The 21,771-nt window shown below is 42.7% G+C and overlaps 1 protein-coding gene across 2 annotated transcripts in view; it reads left to right on the top strand.

Annotated features, from left to right (window-relative positions):
- LOC132311056 (enhancer of mRNA-decapping protein 4-like) overlaps positions 1-21,771 on the top strand; it is a 33,412-nt gene that overhangs the window by 2,400 nt on the left and 9,241 nt on the right. For both annotated transcript variants that reach the window (XM_059808762.1, XM_059808761.1), the window contains 4 exons: positions 17,438-17,487; positions 17,594-17,750; positions 17,903-18,121; positions 21,368-21,496. In XM_059808762.1, coding sequence (XP_059664745.1) covers positions 17,438-17,487; positions 17,594-17,750; positions 17,903-18,121; positions 21,368-21,496 — 555 coding nt within the window. The remainder of the gene's footprint in view (positions 1-17,437; positions 17,488-17,593; positions 17,751-17,902; positions 18,122-21,367; positions 21,497-21,771) is intronic.

Here is a 21,771-nt window from a genome sequence, read left to right as displayed (position 1 = left end):
ACCGATCATCTCAAACGAAAACAATACAACAACAAATATAACCCCCCGACACAATACGCATAACATGTGATCAACAATTATAAGCATAAGATAATAGGCAACTCAACTATGTTTGCAACCAAACCACGTACCCAGCAACTCAACTATGCCTTAACAAATCAACCATGCCACTAGGTACTTGTATGACTGCGTTAATAGTCTGCCCATAGTGGTTCCACAACGCATTCTACATTTGTAACATGATAATTATCATTTAGCACATATGACATGGAATTAATGACCCTTTCCCGTTATTAATTTCGGTGCAAATCATGCTTTACGCGAACTACTCTAACATCGGTCTAGAGACTAGAAAACACTAATAAAACGCTATGTCAAAAGTTTACCGTTCTAGAAATTTTATTTATTTTTGATAAGTAAAAGTAGATTAGAAAAGCGTTCAAAAGGGGAACGCGTCCCTAATACAAAAAAACGAAAGTTAAACCTAAGGACCAATAGAGTTCAAAAGATCAACTAAGTCATCAATCAAGGAGCAAACGCTTCCTTTCACATAACAGAAAATAGAACGAAGAATATGAATTTTCAAGGTCGCCAAAGACGATTCCTTTTTTTCGAAATTTCTGCTATTCCTCTCTCTCCGTATGCACCACCAAACACAGTGTGGAACTATCCTCCAATAGTCACGAGTGTGACTTTTCACTGGTCATCTTCTCCACGCGTTAATCAATCCTATGGAGGACTGAGGCATTACCCAATGTACGCCAAAAATGCTGAAGATGAGGTTCCAACAATAATACGCCACATGATAGTGCATAAGAATGTGATCCACATACTTACCGTCTGTTGGCAGTCCAAACAAAGAATGCGACTGTTAGTGGAGCCTTAGAACGCCATATAGTCTTCCATGGGAAATCATGACCAACGATATTGGAGAAACAAAAGAACATGGACTGAACACCAAATCTACCATGGGTGGAAGGGACCCACAAAATGTCATCACTACCTTTGCCAACATCCTTCTGCTGATACAACAAATCCAAAAAAATACATACCTCGTCCATTTCCTAATCCTGAAAAGAATGCCTAAAACGCACATCTCACGTAATTCCACTGCTATCAAGCCGATAACAGTCAACTACGTAGGTGTGTCTATTTTTGGCAATACTATAAAGTCTAGGAAAGGAATAAGACAACAACTAATCTCCACACCATAAATCCTCCCAAAAACGGACGCGCCTACCATCACGAACCTTGAATCTGATGTGTGAGGAAAAGACATTCCAACCCTTCCGAATGAATTTCTACATGCCGACTCCTTCCGCAATAGAGACTGGACAGGAGGACCAGCCACCATTCTCTTCCCCAAAACGACATGAGACAATCCTTCTCCACTGGCGACGTCGTTCCCTACTAAATTTCCATAACAACTTTCCCAATAAAGCTCTATTAAAAGGAACCAACTTTCGGATGCCTAAACAGCCTAACTTTAAGGGTTTGCAAACTTGCTCCCCGTTAACAAGATGATATTTGAACTCCTCTCCCTTTCCACCCTATACAAAGTCCCTTCAAATTTTTTCAATCCTTTCAGCGACAGAGCATGGGATTTGAAACAAAGATAAAAAGTATGTGGGAAGGGACGAGAGACTACTCTTAATAAGAGTGACCTTCCCCCCCTTTGACAGATATTGCTTCTTCCATCCTGCCAACCTCTTCTCATACCTATTGATTACTGGATTCCAGCTCCCCACCCTCCTAGAGGAAACCCCAAAAGGCAATCTCAAATAAGGAAGAAGAAAAGCATCCACCCCACACCCAAGAACTGCAGCTAAGGAGGAAATATCTGGAACATCGCCTACCGGGACAAGCACACTCTTTCCAACATTGATCTTTAGCTCAAAAACCTCCTAAAAACAAACAAGTATGCACCTCAAATATCTTAGTTGGGAGACATCGGCATCACAAAAAACCAAGGTATCATCCGTAAACAGCAAATGGGAGATCTCCATCTGATGAGCTACATTTCTGCCGACTTTGAACCCCCTGATATAACCCAAATCCTCTGCTCTCATTAGTCTGCTCAAACCCTCCATGACTATAAGGAATAGAAAAAACGACAAGGGGTCTCCTTGTCTCAAGTCTCGAGAGCTCGCAAAGAAACCAATTGGAGACCCGTTCACAAGAACAGAGAACATGACGGACGAAATACATGTTTCGATCCATTTCCTCCACCTATCTCCGAACCCCATCATTTGAAGCAGGTCTTAGGGTACGGAAATAAGTCTGAAGAAACAGGATAGGATTTCAGCTGGCTGAAACTAGGCTAAATTGCGCGCAGAGAGCATTCTGGAAACACCTGCGCCAGTCGGCTGAAATCAAGTTTCAGTCGACTGAAATTACAATTTCAGCCGACTGAAATTGCTTGGGACTTAGTCTTACGAATTTGCGAGTTCTCATGTCAAAACATATTAATTTAAGTCTGGTTCCGAAAGGCAGAGGCAAATCATTGGGCTATAACAGATTTAAATCATGCAAATTCCAGTATCCAAAAGCATAACAAGGATTCAAATCAAAATTATCAACAACAAAACATGGTTTACAAATTAAGTTATTAAAATTCTAAAATAACAACGTTTAGGGATTAAGTCCACAATTTCATAATTAAACCCTCATGTTTTAAACAGTGAATATACATTTGGATAACGATTCCGAAGAGGTGAAAGGCTTATAAGTTCAAAGGGGAAGAGAAGAGCAAGACTTGCCTCACTATTCGTCGGGCAACAACTCGTATTCTTAAGCCTCCGATCTAGGGTTGCAGTCCTCTCCTAGTTTCTCTTCCACGATCTAAAACGCGCGCAGGCTAGGGTTCATGTCGCAGTTCTTTCTCCCTCCCTCTCTCTCTCTATACGTGTAGTTCTGTCTGATCCCTCTAACTCACCTAATTCATAATATTTAAGCTAACCAATTAAGCCTACCAATAAGCCCAACCCGAATTCTAAGCTGACCCATGAAACCCCCATGACCCGGCAACATAAAATCCGACCCAGTAAACATAACCCAATAAACACAACCCAATGCAATTAAAACATTCTCCCTCTGTCCCAAAAAGGATGTCGCGTTTGGTTTATAAGGATGTCGCGTTTGGTTCCCCAAACGCGACATCCTTTTTGGGACAGAGGTAGTAATAATTAAACCACAACAACAATATGAAAATACACAAATAAACACATAATAAATTAATTTAAACCCAATTTATAAATCCCATTTATTTATTCCTTAAAATTATGGGGTACCGTATTACAGATATACACAAAATCATTGCCAAAACATGATAGGAGTAGTCTCTCTATTTTTGATAGGTTAAATAAGAAAAATCTTTTTAACTCACACAAAACCTGAAACACTGGTGCAATCATCTATTGCCTTACAAAGACAAGTAAACTCCTTAAGTACTAAATTAGTTGGAGATGCAAGTATTGAAAACTAATATTTTTTGCATGGGCCTTATCCCCAAAGTTGGGTCAAGGCTTTGTTGAGTGTGAGCCTCTTTGCCATTAAGGATTCATGTGCATGCAAGTCAAAGTAAAGTTCTGCTGCTGTTTGCAATTTTCAATTAAGGGTTCTTGTGCATACAAGTCAAAGTATAGAAGACCTAATTCTGTCTGTCTCACGTTACCCTTATTCTTTGTCCGAGCTTTGAATACGTAGTGAAAAAGTTCTAGCAAAGAGGCCCTATTTGGCCTTGTGTAGGTTTTGGGGAATGTGTTCCACATTATCTGATCACCAAATTGAGCTAATTTTTGTGCAGTGGCATTTATGCTATCATGTTGATTTCATTTTTTTTTTCCTTTTATTTCTTGTTGCAATAATGAGTAGGACTTCAGAATTGGGAAAAAAATGTCCAACTAATGTTTATTACACACACATTTGCTAAATAACAGCTAATAACAACTAATTTTAGTGGGGGACTACATTTGCTAAATAATCCACTTCAAATAACAGTGGAGATAGTTACATGTCCCTATCATGATGGTAGATCAAAATATCTTCCCAAATAATTTATTTACATTTTTTTTTGATAAGTAATAATGAAATAAAAAGGCGTTCAAGAGGGGAACACGTCCCTTATACAAAGTGGAACCGGGGACTAAGGCCCCAAAGAATCCAAAAAAATAATTAAATCATGATAATCATCTGAAGAGGAACAAGAGCTTCTCTTCACATAACAGAAAAGAGAACGAATAATATGGAGTTTTAGTGTCGCCGTGGACGACTCCTTTCCTTCGAACATTCTACTATTCTTCTCCTTCCAGATGCACCACCAAACGCAATGTGGGACAATTCTCCAATAATCGCGTACACCTCTACTCACACGACATCCTCTCCAAGCTTGAATCAAATCCTTAGAAGAACATGGCATTACCCAACGCATACTAAACAACCCAAGAATAAGATTCCAGCAATCGTACGCCACAGGATAATGCATGAGGATATGGTCAACTGACTCACCATCTTGCTTGCATAGACAACACCAATTAACAAAACAGTTACCCCGCTTCCTCAAATTGTCAATCGTCAGTATCTTACCCCATACAGCAGTCCAAACAAAGAATGCCACCCTAGTTGGAGCCATAGAACGCCAAATGGTCTTCCACGGGAAGTTAAGACCAACAAAATTAGATAGACATAAGAACAAAGATCTCACTTCGAAACGTCCATGGGAAGAGGGAATCCATATATATATATTTTTTGATAAGTAAATTGTATTAAAAGCGTTCAAAAGGGGAACGTGTCCCAAACTATACAAAGACAAAACGGAGCCTATGAACTCAAAGAGCTCATAAAATCAACAATATCCTCAAGAGCGGAGTAGTCTCTCCCCTGACCCCAACAAAACAAATTACAAATGATAGAAAATTTTAACACCCCAATGGAGGATTCCTTTCCCTCAAAAGATCTTCCATTACGCTCTCTCCAAAGGCTCCACCAAATACAAAAAGGGGTCACCCTTCAAAAAACTCTGGCCTGAGCCCCCACCCATTGGCCCCTCCACATATCTAACAACTCCCAAGATGACCGAGGCATGACCCAATGAATACCAAACAGGCCAAACATCAAATTCCAACAATCACGAGCCACAGGACAGTGCAACAAAAGATGATCCACCGACTCCCCATTAATCTTGCAAAGACAACACCTATTAACAATGATATGTCTTCGCTTCCTCAAATTGTCCAAAGTCAAAATCGTACTCTAAGCTGCAGTCCACACAAAAAAGGCCACCCTAAGAGGCGCCTTAGACCTCCACACCGTCTTCCATGGGAATGAGGTACCATGAAAACCAGAAAGGCACACAAAAAAGGACCGGACCTGGAACATCCCCTGAGAAGAAGGCACCCAAATCAAGGAATCTGCCCCAGACCCCTCCACCTCCTGTCCGTAAAGGAGAGCCAAAAACCCAGTGACATCATCCAGCTCCCAATCCTGAAAAGCTCGCCGGAAACGCACATCCCAAGACAACCTTCCACTATCAAGGCGATAGTAGTCAGCAACCATAGCATGTTTGTCAACAGCAATCCTGAAAAGCCTGGGAAACAATAGGGCCAAAGGCCTATCATCACACCATGGATCCTCCCAAAACCGGACATTTCTTCCATCCCGAACTTTGAATCTAATATGTTTGGAAAAGGCATCCCACCCCTTACCAATGGCCCTCCACACCCCCACTCCGCTAACAGACCTGACTGGTCTAACTGACCATCCTCCTCTCTCCTCCCCAAAGCGACATGAGATAACCCTTCTCCATAATCTATGTCTTTCCTTACCAAATCTCCAAAGCCACTTACCAAGAAGAGCACAATTGAAAAGGGCCAATCTCCTAATTCCAAGCCCTCCTAACCGAATAGGCCTGCAAACCTGTTCCCATTTGACAAGATGATACTTGAACTCTTCTCCACGACCCCCCCAAAGGAAATTACGTTGGAGCATTTCTAGTCTTCCAACAATAGAGGCTGGAATACGAAAAATCGAAAGAAAGTACGTTGGAAGGCTTGACAAAGTGCTCTTCACTAACGTAACTTTACCGCCCTTTGACAGATATTGTTTTTTCTAACCCGCTAATCTTCTCTCGACCCGCTCAATCACCGGGTTCCAACTTCCCACCCTCCTAGCCGAGTCCCCCAGCGGCAAACCCAAGTACGAGATGGGAAAGCGTTGCGTCCCACACCCTAGAACAGCAGCCAGAGTGTCCACCTCCTGAACCTCCCCCACAGGAACAATCAGTCTTAACCACGTTAACTTTCAAACCAGAAACAGCCTGGAAACAAACCAAAACACATCTCAGATACCTCAACTGGGATACATCAGCCTCACAAAAAACAATAGTGTCATCTGCAAAAAGTAAATGAGAGATCTCCAACTGCTGAACTGATTCAGGGCCAATCTTGAAACCCCTAAGAAAACCCAAATCCACCGCCCTTCTCATCAGCCTGCTAAGGGCCTCCATAACAATAATAAAAAGAAAAGGGGAGAGAGGATCCCCCTGTCTCAACCCCACGAGAACTGCCAAAGAACCCCGAAGGAGAGCCATTCAACAACACCGAAAACCTGACAGTGGAAACACAAGAAACAATCCACTTCCTCCATCTCTCACCAAAACCCATCCTCTCCAACAGATAGAACAGGAAATTCCAGCAAACATGATCATAGGCTTTCTCAATATCCAGCTAGCACAGATCACCAGGAGTCCCACTACGAAGTCTAGAATCCACACATTCGCTAGCAATAAGAGCGGAATCCAGAATCTGTCTATCCCCAACGAAAGCATTCTGAGACTCAGAGATAACTCCATCCAGGACCTCCCTCAATCCAAAGGCAAGGACTTTCGCAATGATCTTGTAAATGCACCCGATAAGACTAATGGGTCTAAAATCCTCGATATTAGAAGCACCACCCTTTTTAGGAATAAAGGCAATAAAAGATGTGTTAAGCGATTTCTCAAATCGCCCCGTGGAATGGAACTCATGAAAAGTGCCCAAAATCTCGTACCGGACCACCTCCCAGCTTTCCAACAAAAATCTCATCGTGAAACCATCAGGACCTGGAGCCTTATCACCATTGCAACTCTTTAAAGCCTTCAGCACTTCCTCCTCCGAAAAAGAATTTTCCAGCCCATCTCTCTCCAAGGCAGAAATAGAATCGAAGTGAAGACCATCTAGACGAGGTCTCCAACGAAGAGGCTCAGAATAAAGTCTTTGATAGAAAGAGACAATAGCACTTGGCACCTCCTCCTCCGAAGACAAAACTGCACCATCCACACACATCCGCCCACTATGATTACTCCTCTTATTAGCATTAGCAGTTCTGTGAAAAAACTTCGTATTACGATCCCCTCTTTGAGCCATAATGCCCGAGATTTCTGACGCCACGAGATTTCCTCCAAAAGATCAATCTCCACACATTCTGCCTGGCAAGCTGCTCTTCTACTGCGTTGAGATTCCGTAATAGCACCCTCCCCTTCCAATCGATCAATCTCCGCAATATCAGCCAAAGCCCTATTCTTCCTCCACACCAAGCTCCCAAACACCTCCTTATTCCACCTTTTAAGATTTGTTTTCAGGATTCGAAGCTTTCCGGTAAGAATATGGCTCGATGTACCCACCACCAGATTCTCCTCCCACTAAGAATAGACAAATTCCTGGAAGTTATCTGCACGAAGCCACATGTTCTCAAATCTGAAAGGAGTACTGCGAGATCTCAAACCTGCACAGTCCAAAACCAAGGGAATGTGATCCGACGTCACCCTAGCCAAAACTGCCTGAACAACATCCAGGAATTTCTCCTCCCATTCACCTGAAATCAAAAATCTATCAATGCGAGAGAAAGTTGGAACTTCCCTTCCACTGGACCAAGTAAAGGAAGCTCCCTCAAGAGGGAGATCAATAAGCTGGTGGCCATCAATAAAATCAGAAAAGTGCATCATAGCCTGAGTCCACGGGCCAACTGTAGACCTCTCCGCCGGGGATCTAACCACATTAAAGTCTCCTGCCACACACCAAGGAAGAGACCACCTCCCCTTCACCCCACTCAACTCCTCCCACAAACCATCCCTCACAACATCATCAACCGGCCCATACACCCCAGAAAAACCCCAAGTGAAGCCATCCTCCTCCATCACAAAAGCACAAGATAAAGAAAATCTCCCTTTGCAAACATCAACTTTAGTCAGCCATCTCCTATCCCACATAATAAGAACACCTCCTGAAGTCCCAACAGCATCCAACGCCTCCCATTCAACAAAGCGGTTGCCCCACAGACTTTTCACCACACGATCAGACAAAGAATCAATCTTTGTTTCTTGAAGACACACCAAGTGCACCCCCCATTTCCTCACTGCCATCTTCACCACCCTGCGCTTGCCCGGATTGTTCAGACCGCGGACATTCCACGATAAAATTCGAAACTTCATGAGGAAACAATCATCCCCTTCACCCCCCTACCCCTCCCTCCTCCCTTAGCATTACCCCTCTCCTTCTCCCCCCCACTCACCCTATCATAATTCACATCACAGCACAGATTTCTAAGCTCCCTTTCCCCTTTTCCCGGAGTCAGGTTCTTCTTCTTCCTACTCCTCCTCCTGGAAAATTGAATCATCTCCCCTTCTCTCCCCTCTGCCGTGGCCCGAAGGATTGCTAAGGCTTGGTCACGCTTTCCTTTGCATGAGACACCCAGTAGATCACAAGTAGCCCCAATGTTAGCCTTAACCCAATTCAATCCAGTGTCCTCACCTTCCTGCCTACACACCTTGCTGCCCATCTCCTCTGGATGAACTACAGCCAAAGGGTCCACCACCCCCAAATTAGCAAAACCCTCCTCCCACAAAATCATATCCAGAGAACTCCCCTGATCCATTCTGCTCCCATCTGCCATACCTCCCTTGGCCTCCACAGCTTCATCAACAGATGATAACCAGTCCTCTTTAAAATCCAACACATCACTTTGTGTGACCGGGACTGGGTAACAATCAACAGTATGGTCATCGATCGAAAATCTGTGCTTTTGCAACACCTTCACCAAAAGAGAAGCTGATTCCTCGCTGAGGGAAATGCGGATATCTTTACCCACACAAACAGTCACCACATCAGGCACAGGATCCTTCAGACAAGCCACTGGATCACCCTTAAAAGAAGAACACACCCCATCCGATCCACCCAAACGAAGCTTAGCCGCCCTACCCATCTCCTCCCCTGAAGAATCATACCTAGAGGCTGAGGAAAATTCCGAACAAGTCTCAGCGATCCCTACAGAGTGTCGATCCACATCCCTGTCACCAGACAAGCAAACCGTCCCATCCCTTTCTGACGGCCCAACAATCCCAAACTCCGAGCCAACCGTAGAGATCAACCCTTCCACCAAGTCAGCCTCAACAACAGGTGAAAGCAAATGATGCCTCCCATCACCAATCTTACCCCCTTTACTATTCAACTCGCAAGAGGGAGTAGAAGCAGAAATAGAAGAAGATGCAGATTTCCGAGCATAAAAGGAACTCGACATACCTGGGCACGAATGAGACACCTTACCGGCCACCCATTTCTGTTTGTCCTTCCTAGTCCATTTCTTACTGGGAATTATCGGCAAACTCCGAGATGTAATATCCTTCTTAATGGAGACACATTCGCCTTTCTCGTCATCTCCCAAAAATCCAGATTGAAGAATCTCAAATCTGTTACCCAAGAGTCGATTCTGACAGCATGACCCATGCCGGAAGTTCTTTGAGCTAGCCCCGGCCCCTTTTGACACCTTCGAACTCACCTTCACCCAATTCGCCTTCTCCTTCCTCGACTAAACACGTGAGGTCGAAACTCTCTGTGACGTAACCAAGTCAGGTTCTGGAATGCCATGGCTTTGACCTGCTTCTAAAGATGTGATGGGCTGCCCACTGTGGAAGGAAATTGAGAGATGGTTGTTTGGGCCCCATTTAACCAACCTTCCTTTATCCACTCTTGTCTTCACCTGAACCGGTCCAGAGGAAAAGAGAGGCCCAGATTGCTTAGATCGTCCATCCCGTTTAACAGACTTAATGAACCGCCTCGGCCCAATGGATGACCCAAGCCCACCCCACGCATTAGAATCCTTCCCAGTGACTTTTGATCCCGCTGCATGAGTGCCACGTAATCTAGGCCCAACACCATCCGGCCCAAAAGAAGTTGAGTTTAAAAAATCAAAAGAAGCACGTGACTCGGCACGAGGAAGGGTAGCTGTCATCCACTTATAATGGTTATCCTTTCTCCTCCAACCACGTGTCCCAGACGAAGCCTTCCCATTTCCACTTGCCTTAGGCGCGTGGCTGTTCACATGTCCCTGACCTTGGATCCGGTTACTCTGCACCTCCATCTGTTGGAAATCAGGCTTAGATCCATCCCCACCTCCATGACTGTAAACCGAACGAGAGATGCAAGCCAACGCCTCCGGTGAGCCCGAATCACCTTTTCCGGAACTTGTCCCAGTCAGCAGAACCATTGTCGGATCAATCTCTTCAGATAGCGAAATTCTGAACGCCCATCTTCCATCCTCCACAACCACACTCGTCGGAATCACAACACCCCCAGCCACAGTGATCACAATTCTTTCCGTATCACTCATTTCGAAGGCCTCCACATCTCTAAACCCGCCACATGCGTCACCAATGGCGACGAAGAGCTTCTGACACCAAAGGTGCAGCGGCAGACTATACAGAATGACTCGCCGGAATTTGTGCCTCCATCTCAAACCAGAACGCCCAACCCTAAAGTACCAGGGATCAATAAGAAGTTGAGCCTCACCCAAGATTTCTTGCCCCAGTCCAGAACCTTATGGGCCTCCAACACCGACGGGAACCGGAACAACAGAAGTCCGTCCGGCAAAGAATTAACCCTAACTCCTCCTGAAATCAACCAAGTCTTCGTAGCCCAATCTTCAATGTTCTCCAAAGACCCCACCTCTCTGTCAAATCTCCCAACCAGACAAGCCCTAAGAACACGTTCTCGAGAGGAAGTACTGCGAGTGTCCACTTTAAACACATGATCCCTTGAGGAAGGAATCCGTTCCACCTCTCCTTTTAGGTTCAGACGAGGTAAACGAGCAACCTCCAAATAAGACTGCTTCTGACTCTCCAGCACTTTCATTAGTAGATCCACACAACAGTAATTGTAATCTTTTCGGCGCTGCTCCTGATGAAACTAAAGCTAATCTCCCAAACACAAACCCAAATCTCCTAAAGTTCTAAATTCATCAACTCTTCTGGATATCTTGTATCAGCAGGAGGTAATTCGCAGAGGTAGTGATGATCTTCTGTGGGTTTTGCCAAAGGATGGAGCTGATAGTTCGTGAAGTATACCAGGCAGTCAAAGGCTATGCGAACATGCTTGAGGGAATCCATATTAGATCGTCACTACCTCTGCCAACAGCAAATCCAGAAGAACGCATACCGCGTCTAGCTCCCAATCCTAAAAGGAACGCCTAAAGCGCACATCCCACGTAATCCCACTACTATCAAGCCGATAACAGTCAGTTACGTAGGCGTGTCTATCAATTGCAATACTGTATAATCTGGGAAAAGTACGAGATAATGGTTGGTCACCACACCAAAGATCCTCCTAGAAACGAACGCATCTGCCATCACGAACTTTGAACCTGATATGAGTAGAGAAGACATCCCATCCCTTGCGGATGGATTTCCATACCCCAACTCCTCTCGCAAGATGAACCAGACCTGTAGACTAGCCACCACTCTCTTCTCCATACCGACATGAAATTAACCTTCGCCATGGGCGATGTCTTTCTCTCTCGTATCTCCACAACCATTTACCCAAAAGAGCTTGATTAAAAGGAACCAACCTTCTAATACCAAGACCACCCAACTTCATGGGCTTGCAGACTTGCTCCCATTTGACAAGGTGATAGTTGAACTCTTCGCCCTTTTCGCCCCAAAGGAAATCCCTTTGAATTTTTTCGATCCTATCAGCAACGGAGCATGGGATTTGGAACATAGATAAAAAATATGTGGGAAGGCTCGATAAAGTGCTCTTAATAAGAGTAACTTTACCCCCATTAGACAAGTATTGCTTCTTCCATGCTGCTAATCTCTTCGCATACCTATCAATCGCAGGGTCCCAACTCCCCACTCTTCTGGAAGAAACCCCTAGGGGCAAACCCAACTAAGGAATGGGGAAAGAAATAACCCTACACCTGAGGACTGTAGCTAAAGAGGAAATATCCTGAACATCCCCTACCGGGACAAGCACACTCTTAGCCACGTTGACCTTCAACCCAGAAACCGCTTGGAAATATGCCAAGATACACCTCAAATATCTAAGTTGCGACACATCAGCATCACAGAAAACCAGGGTGTCATCCGCGAAGAGAAGATGAGAAATCTCCACCTGATGGACTAGATCTCTTCCCACTCTAAAGCCTTTAATAAGACCAAGATCCTCTGTTCTTCGCATAAGTTTGCTTAAGCCCTCCATAATAATAAGAAAAAGGAAAGGCAACAAAGGATCTCATTGTCTTAAACCCCGTGTGCACCAAAAGAAACTAGCAGGAGATCCGTTCACAAAAACAGAGAACTTGACGGACGAAAGACAAGTCTCAATCCAATTCCTCCACCGGCTTCCAAACCCCATTCTCTGTAAATTCCAATTCACATGATCATATGCTTTCTCAATGTCAAGTTTGCATGGGACTCCGGGAACCCAATACGCAATTTGGAATCCACACATTCGCTTGCAATAAGAACTGAATCAAGAATTTCCCTTCCTTTAACAAAAGCGTTTTGGGAATCTGAAATAATCCCATCCATTACTTTCGTCATCCTAAGGGCAAGAACCTTAGCCAGGAGTTTGTAAATACAACCCACTAGGCTAATTGGTCTAAAGTCTTTAATGTCTGAAGCACCTCCCTTCTTAGGGATAAGGGCAATGAATGAGGCATTTAGCGACTTCTCAAAAACGCCAGTAGAATGGAACTCCTGAAATGTACCCATCACCTCGTTTCTCACAACCGCCCAACTTTTCTTTAGAAACCGCATAGTAAAACCCATCAGGCCTCGGAGCTTTGTCCCCATTACAACTTGATAAAGCCCGTAGAACTTCATCCTCAGTAAAAGGAATCTCAAGCCCATCTCTGTCCAATTTAGGTATAGCCTCAAAGTGGAGACCATCAAGTTTAGGTCTCCAAGCTAACGATTCTAAGTAAAGCTTCTGATAGAAGGAAACGATCCCACTGCGCACTTCTTTTTCCCTCCACAGCTCCACACCTTCCACCCGAATTTGTCCTATATGATTACTCCTTCTGTGAATATTAGCGAGTCTGTGAAAAAATTTTGTGTTACGATCTCCCTCTTTTAGCCAAAGAGCCCGGGATTTTTGTCTCCACGAAATCTTCTCCATGCTAGCAATTTTAGCAAAAACTGCCTGACAGGAGGCTCTCCTAGAATGTAGTTCCACCACATCCCCACCCGCCTCTTTAAGACGATCAATCTCAGTGAATTCGGCAAGGACTCTATTCTTCCTCCATTCAAGATTCTCAAAAACAAATTTATTCCACTTCTTAAGATCGAATTTGAGAGCTCTTAACTTCTTTGTTAAAGTGAAGCTAGGCGAGCCTGTAACTGAAGCTCCCTCCCACCAAGACCTAAATTTCCCTTGGAAATCCTCCGCTCTCAGCCACATGTTCTCAAACCGAAACGGGGATCTTTGAGAACACAAACCCCCACAATCCAACGCCAAAGGAACATGATCAGAAGTGACCCTTACTAAAACTGCTTGAGCGGCGTCCGGGAATTTCTCTTCCCATTCCCCGGAAATTGAGAATCGATTCAGCCTTGAAAAAGTGTCTGGGTCTCTACCGTTTGACCAGGTATAGGCTGCACCTTCCATTGGTAAATCAATGAAAAAAAGCTCATCAATGAAGTCAAAAAACTGATCCATATCAAAAGCCCTGCTTCCCCCTACAGACCTCTCGACCGGGGATCTAACAGAATTGAAATCCCCCACCGGCAGAGAGACCACAATCCTTGAACATGGCTAAGCTCCTCCCAAAAAATAGGTTGATCATTATCAACAACCGGTCCATAACCTCAGAAAAGACCCATCTGAAATTGTCCTCTTCCATCTGAAACTCGCAAGACACGAAAAATCTCCCCATCCACACATCTGTCCTTGACAGCCACCTACAATCCCACATAACTAAAATTCCGCCTGAAGTACCTATAGCATTCAATGCCTCCCATTCCACAAACGTTCCACCCCACAAACCCCTAACCACCCCATCAGAAATGGATGCCAACTTGGCTTCTTGCAGACAAACAACCTGGGCCCCCCACTTCCTTAAAGCTACCTTCACCACCCTCCTCTTGTTCAGGTCGTTGAGACCACGAACATTCCATGTAATGATTCGTAGCTTCATTAAAAACCAGATAAAATTATGCCCCCTCCTCCCTTCCTTAAACTCCTACTTTTGGTCCTTCCCTTTTCCCTCACCACCCGTCTCTTCCCTTCATAATTGACATAAGAGATGAGATTCTTGACCTCCTGTGCCCCTTTCTAGGACGATAAAGGCCTCGTGTTTATGACTTCATTGGTCACTGCAACCTCTCTTCCTTCCACAACTGCTTGAAGGATAGATAATGTCTGGTCGTCATTACCCTCTGATGAGATTCCCAACAGCTCACTAGTGACTCCAATATTATCGACTACCCAATACTTTCCCATATCAGCAGCCTCTTCATAACAGTCAGGTAGCACAACGGCCAGTGGTGCCTCTACTAATATGTTATAATCATTCTCCAGCCGAGGGGCAAGCTCATTAGAGCAAACCTGTTGGATAGACCCCAAATCATCATCCATCTCCTCTTCAAAATCCCTTCCATTCTCATGCGTAGTATCCAATTCTGTAGCGAAGTCGCCCATTCCAGCGAATCTAACAGGCTTGTTCTCCTCAGCCCCTGCAAATGGCAAGCAGTTAAGGCCTTTCAAGGCTACACGCAATCGAAGCTCTTTGAACAGAGTCAAAGCCTCATCATTGGACAACTGAAAATGGAGGTCTCTCCCCACACAGACCATAACCCCCTTAGACAAGTCCTTGACTGTACAACCAGCTAGGTCCATTTGCCCAGACAAAACAGACTCGCAGACTTCCTTCCCTTTCGTATTCAACCCATACTCAACTTCAGGTCCAGTATGCGAAACTGATAACCCACACCTCTTCTCCGTTGCTGTCTCAATTGCATCACTCCTCAACATCTCACAAGGAGGAGTAGAAGAAGTGAAGAACTGAAGAAGAAGATGGGGCAGTGAAGGAGCTCTGAGGGTGTGAAACTGAGGACATACCTGGATCATTAGTAGAAGTCCACTTTTGCTTTTCTTTTCTAGACCATCTAAATCCATGACAGTTTCTATGAGAATACCGAGACAAAAATCTAGAAATTCCAGAAATTCTTCCCTACGGCAGTGCAATGTCAGAAAAGGACGAAGATGATATGCCAGCGCAGCACTGAGAATGACGAAAAATCTTCTCATCAGGTCTCACACCAGCCTCGGCAGCAGAGTGGTGGCGAGTTCCATACAGTTGCAGAGATGCTGTTAAAATGACAACTCTGAGGATTAAGTTCTGTAGAGAAAGGTGGGCTGGGCTTGGTGTTAAGAAAAGAAACTAAAATCAAATTATTGGGGCCCATGTAACCTTTCTTTTTGAAGTACACACTTGTGGCCCAAGTCGTGACTTATCTTCTTCATGGCTGGGCTTGGACATAGAATGTGGGCTGGGCTTAATTACGAAGTGATGAAAGGCACTGATTTAGGGCGTAATTGATACGACTTCTGGATCTACCTGCCCTACTTGTGTCTGGCGTGTTGACAGTCACTTGCCTCTTTCGTTGGAGGCCCAGACGAGTCTGCAAATTCTGGCGACGTACTTTTATGATCGTTGCATCAGACAAGAGGTGGGGACTCTCACTGACGTCATAATAGGACTTCGGAAAGATGCGAGGTGAGATCTCCTCTATCAGATTGACCTTAAAGGCCACTCGTTGGACTTCAATGAAAACAAACTCCGGCATCACTTCTCCGGCGGAAACATAGAGAAGGATTCTCTCGCCATTCGCCGAGACGTCCACCTCCACGCCTTGAAAGCCACCACATAAGTCTCCAATTGCTTCAAACAACTTGTGGCACCAGAGATGGAAGGGCAAACCAAACATCACCACCCTTTGTATTTCTCGATCTTTCACTGCAGAACAACCCACCGCAAAATACCAAATGTCTATGGATAAAATAGCGTCGCCCCATCTCTTCCTCCCTTCATCCGATACCCTTAGTGCCTCAGCCTCTGATGGTAACCTGAACAGGAGTAGGTCGTCGGGTAGGGAAGGAACTTTCAGCCCACTCTATACTTTCCAAGATTTCGTCGCCCACGCCTCAATCCCTTCAATACACCCCCCATCATGATCGAAACGGCCAACCAAACATGATCCAACGGCAGATTCTTGTTCCGTTATACTTTGACGATCGACCCTAAAAACCATAGCATTGCCGATGGAGCAGCTTTTGATTTCTCCATGGAAGTTGAGGCGTGGTAGAGTTGCCACATTGAGATACGATCGTTGCATATCACAATTCCCTGCCAGAGAAGCCAGAGATCCAGCGACAGGAAGCACAACCAGAAAAAATGACAGACGCAGGAGTGAAAGACTCTGACGTCAAAAAGGGTAGGGAGAGAGGAGAGAAAAGTCAACCATGGTCAACCAAGATAACAAGAGGCTAATGTTTTACATTCTTTATATGCTCAAATACACTATATTGTTTTTTCTTTATGGGGGAGGTTCAAAGAATGGTTTACTTTCAAGGGCTTTGTAATCCAATCAAAAGTGGTGTATTTTTTATACTGGAAATTTGTTGCATAAGCCGAGTTGCACTTTTTCTAGATGATTTACTTTGTGTGAGATAGTTTAGCAGATAACTAGCCTAGGGCCGCTGCTGCAACATCTTCTTCTAACGTTTTACCTTTTGTGGTTAATTTTCTTTTTAATTTCAAGGATGTTACTGATAGGACAAACCATTTTCTGGCCTCCAAGTTATTATTGTTTCAACTATTATGATTTTATGCTACATTTTTGAATATTTGACATCCCTGTTTCTTCCATATGATGCCTTTATGCACATGTCATCTATGCGGTGGATTATATAAATAAATGTTTGAATGAGATCTTATAGATAATCCTGAATGGAAATGAAGGGATAATTCAATATGCATGGAAATGAAAGGATAGTTCCATAGCTACTGTTTTCTGTTAATTTGATTTCAAGAAAAAGAAAGGAGAAAAGAAAAGAAAAGCTTACTCTATTGCTCAAGTCTCTATCTGCTTACTCCATTCTGTTCATCTAAGCAATGTTTTTTCTTCCAGAGGGTCACAGACATGGCTTTCTTTGCTGAGGATGTTCACCTTTTGGCTAGGTATCTCTCTCTCTCTCTCTCTCCCCCCGTCTCTGTCTCTCTGTTATTCATAATCTCCTTGTGTTTGCCTTTTTGTTATGCTAATATGCTTCTGACTTTTGTGCAGTGCAAGTGTAGATGGGCGGTTATATATATGGAAGATTACTGAAGGGCCAGATGAGGAAGATAAGCCACAGATAACAGGAAAGATAGTTATCGCCATTCAGATAGCAGGAGAAGGGGAATCTGTTCATCCACGAGTTTGCTGGCATTGTCACAAACAAGTATATATTCTTCTAATTTTTAATTCTAATCATAAATGCAGCATTTATTTTGGTTTGAAATTATTTCGTTTAATACTTTGTGTTGTTTCTATTAGCAATTAAGTCATCTGAATACAATTTTTTTACTTTAATAATTTACACATTTTTCACAGGAAGTTCTAGTAGTTGGGATTGGAAAACGTATTCTGAGAATAGATACTACGAAAGTTGGAAAAGGAGAAGTCTTTTCAGCGGAGGAACCTCTCAGATGTCATGTTGAACAGCTGATTGATGGGGTCCAGTCTGTTGGTGAACATGATAGAGAAGTGACTGATTTGTCGATGTGTCAATGGATGACCACCCGTTTGGTTTCTGCTTCAATGGATGGCACGGTTTGTCTACATCCTGAAAGTTTTGCTATTTATGGTCTTTTAGTTACCCTTGTGGCCTTATTTATATTGCTGTCTGCTCAATCATCTCAACATATTCGTGTTGGCTATACTAATGGTTTATTATGTAGGTAACAAACAAAGATTTTGTTATTTTAGATAAATGAATGAAAGAGGGTTGGTCATACCATATCACTTCGTATAAAATGGGGAAATGTAGAAAAATTAGTTAAAAAAGCTTTCATATTAAGAGCATCAATTCAATTATGTCTTACCTGTGTGCTCCTGTGAGTATATTTATTTACTGATTGTGATGGATCGTAAATATTATGACTCCGGCATTTAAATATTGTCCTTTAAGTTTCCAATGACAGCAGTGTTGTCCTTTAAATGAAGTTTTTGGAGGTGAGTTAAACATGTTACTAGGATTCGAGGAGTAAGGGCTTAAATGGCTCGTTTGCACTCGTCAGTGTGTACTATATTGTTTTTGTTCTTTTATCAAAATTTTGAAATGATGCTTTTGAATTATTTCTCTTGTTTATTTTATTCATTTATTTATATTGAGGAAATAAATTTTTACTACTTTGGGGTTTTAATGTCTGCACTCCAATTATTGCTCATGCTCCACCTGCAGGCTGTAGTTTTTTAATGGAAGAAATGGCAAAACTGCCTTTAGTTTAAAGGTGTTTATTTTCATCTTCTTCTTTGAACAACTGATCCATCCATTCTTTGTCGGAACCCCAGGATAGCTTAAAGAAAATGTCCTTATCTGCTGTGTTTTTGCTGTCTGTCCAAATATTTTTATTAGATCCCAAGCATTGCAATCCGAAATGAATTCTCTGGGATGTTCTATTTTGCATGACCATTGCCATCTGAAGGAAAGAAAATTGTTTGAAATACTTGAGAAAGAAAGCCATTTTTAGGCTCTGTTTTTTCCCTTTCAAACTTTTTTGTGTACTAGTCTGTAATCAAGTTCAGCAAGCTTCCTAAGGGCATGCCAAGACTTATTAAACCAATCTCTAATTGGCCATGCTTTATGCTGCAATTGGCAACAAGCATATTTTTCATAATAATACTATTACTAATAATAATCTTGATTGGGTTCGGGTTGGGTTCATATTGCTCAACGCCTTTGATTAAGCCTGACCAAGACTGAGGTCTGATTTTAGGCCAAGTCCAATCCGAGCAACAAAAAAGTCCCGAAGTCTGTTCAGGAAAAAAGAAACATAAGAAATAAAGGGACTGGACTCTGTTGGGTTCGGGTTGACCAGCCAAGCTGCAACCCTAATCCAAACAGGTTTCATATTTAAAATATTCAAACCAAGTTCAGCAAGTTTCCTAGGGCATGCCAAAACTTATGAACCTCATTTTCAATCAACCATGTTTTATGACCATGTTTTTCTCTTGAATTAGGCTTTTGTTTCCAATATTTACATAATAATTCTATTACTAATAATAATCTAGATTGGGTTCTGGTTGGGTTCATAGATTGAGGTCTGGTTGAAAGGTTTTAGCACAAGCCCACCTGAGCAACAAAAAGAGTTCCCCAAGCCCGTCCAGGAAAAAACACGGAAAAGAAAAAAACGGATTGGACTTTGTTGGGTTCGGGTTGCCCAGCCAAGCTGCACCCGTAATCCAAACAGGTTTCATATTTAAAATATTCAAACCAAGTTCAGCAAGTTTCCTAGGGCATGCCAAAACATATGAACCTCAATTCCAATCAACCATGTTTTATGCTGCAATGCTGTGACAAGCTCTCCTCTTATCATAGATGTTCATTTCATCTCCTACATCACGGTCAGTGTATACCATGCTTACCATGCTCCGCAATTGCTCTTACATTGGTGACAAAAATGAAAATCCTGTAACTCAACCAATGGTACCAAGTACTGACTACTACTTTTACTCATGGTAAACCTTAGAATTGACTTAACTTTCAAGTGATCCAGGGGATTTGAAGTATGAGGTCATTCAGTAGCAGTTCTACATTGAAATGGAAATCTGAAAGTAGTAATCTATGTGTAAAACATGGCCTGGGTTTTTGATCTTTTTGGTAATCACCTTCTGATATTAAGGGATGAAAGTAATAATGATTTGTTTTGAAGTTGGGCAAGCAATGGACCTTCTCAAAGAAACATTTGATGAGAATGTACAGTCTTGCTGTTTTGCATTTAAACTTGCAATTAAACAAGCAGAAATGACCTGTTGCTGTATTGCATAATCTCCGAGAAGTTATGAAATTCCGGAGGGCTATGTGCCACTTCAAGCCCCTTGGGTTATTTTAGCTTAAATTTGCCCTGCATCTCAATACAACAACAACAACAACCACAACCAAGCCTTTTTCCCAACTACTTGGGGTCGGCTACATGAATCCTATGTTTCCATTCTGCTCTATTTAAGGCCATAGCCTCAGTCGAAGGATGCATTACCATGATTTATGCAAATATTTCTTCTGCTGGTACTGAAATATTAGATTACCATCTTCTCTTGGAATTGGGTAGCAGCTAACTGGTGCAGTGGTTCATCCCTCAAAAGGACAGGACAGAGTGGTCTTTCCTTCCCTTATAGCCATGTAACACCTTCATTTAGAAGGGCTTGCTCTTTTAAATTTTTTTAAGCCAAATATCTGATGCATGTGATTTGGTTTACAGCCGATCAAAACCCCTCCAGCAAGGTATTTAGTCCTCAAAATTTGTACCTGAAGGCATTCTCTACCCAACCTTTGTTGTCACAGAATGATAGTTGCCCTAATTGCCAAACCTCCAATCTCAGTCTTGCATTTCAAGATCTCAACTCCTTATATTCTCATCTGTAGTCTAAAGTTAGCCTGGAGTAGCTCTGGAGAAAAATTGCTAGCCCTTGCACAATATTGTTTTGTTCAGTGGCCTCAATCATTTATAGTCTTCACTATTTCTTGTTTAGTGGGTTTATTCAAAATTTTCCTTTTTTTTTGTCAATATTTGATGGTACTTCTTCAATATCTATATGTAAGTGCATGCAAAGAATTACATATACTGTTGGAAAGAGCTTATTGTTTCGGAACATGCTCATTACCATTATCTGGGTAATAGAACATGTAGTTTTTCCATCTTGGACTCACCCTGTAAGGTCACTAATACAGTCTTTTCCACACTACTTAAAGATTCTTGATGCACGTCTGCGTGTATGCCTTCATGCATTTATTATTTGTAATGATTTTCTTTTTGATCCATGTCCCTGACTGTGCATGTGAAATATCTTCATCAACAGATAAAGATTTGGGAAGATCGCAAGCCGCTACCACTCATGGTATTGAGGCCACACGATGGCAAACCTGTTAATTCTGTTGCATTTTTTACTGCCCCTCACCGTCCGGATCACATTATACTTATCACAGCGGTACATGCTCTGAGAATATTTTCTTTTTTCTTTTAATATTTTCATCTAGTATGCTTCAGGCTGTAACTATGCTAATTCAACTTGAATGTTTAATATTTCTGTCTTTTAGGAGCCTGCTATTATCTAAATTTCATTTTGATTTTATATTTTTCACTTGTGTACAAATTTTTTATTTAACTTTGACAAATTTTGTCAGAAGAGTTTTAATATGCTTTTCAACAATGTTTTTTGCATGGATAGTATAATCCATTTAATTTTTTAAAGGATGTTCACAG

The sequence above is a fragment of the Cornus florida genome, unplaced genomic scaffold, assembly GCF_030987335.1.
Source record: "Cornus florida cultivar Cherokee Brave unplaced genomic scaffold, ASM3098733v1 CherokeeBrave_3.0.0_Hap2_Chr06, whole genome shotgun sequence".
In the NCBI taxonomy this organism is placed as follows: Eukaryota; Viridiplantae; Streptophyta; class Magnoliopsida; order Cornales; family Cornaceae; genus Cornus; species Cornus florida.
This window is presented reverse-complemented; position numbering and strand designations above follow the sequence as displayed.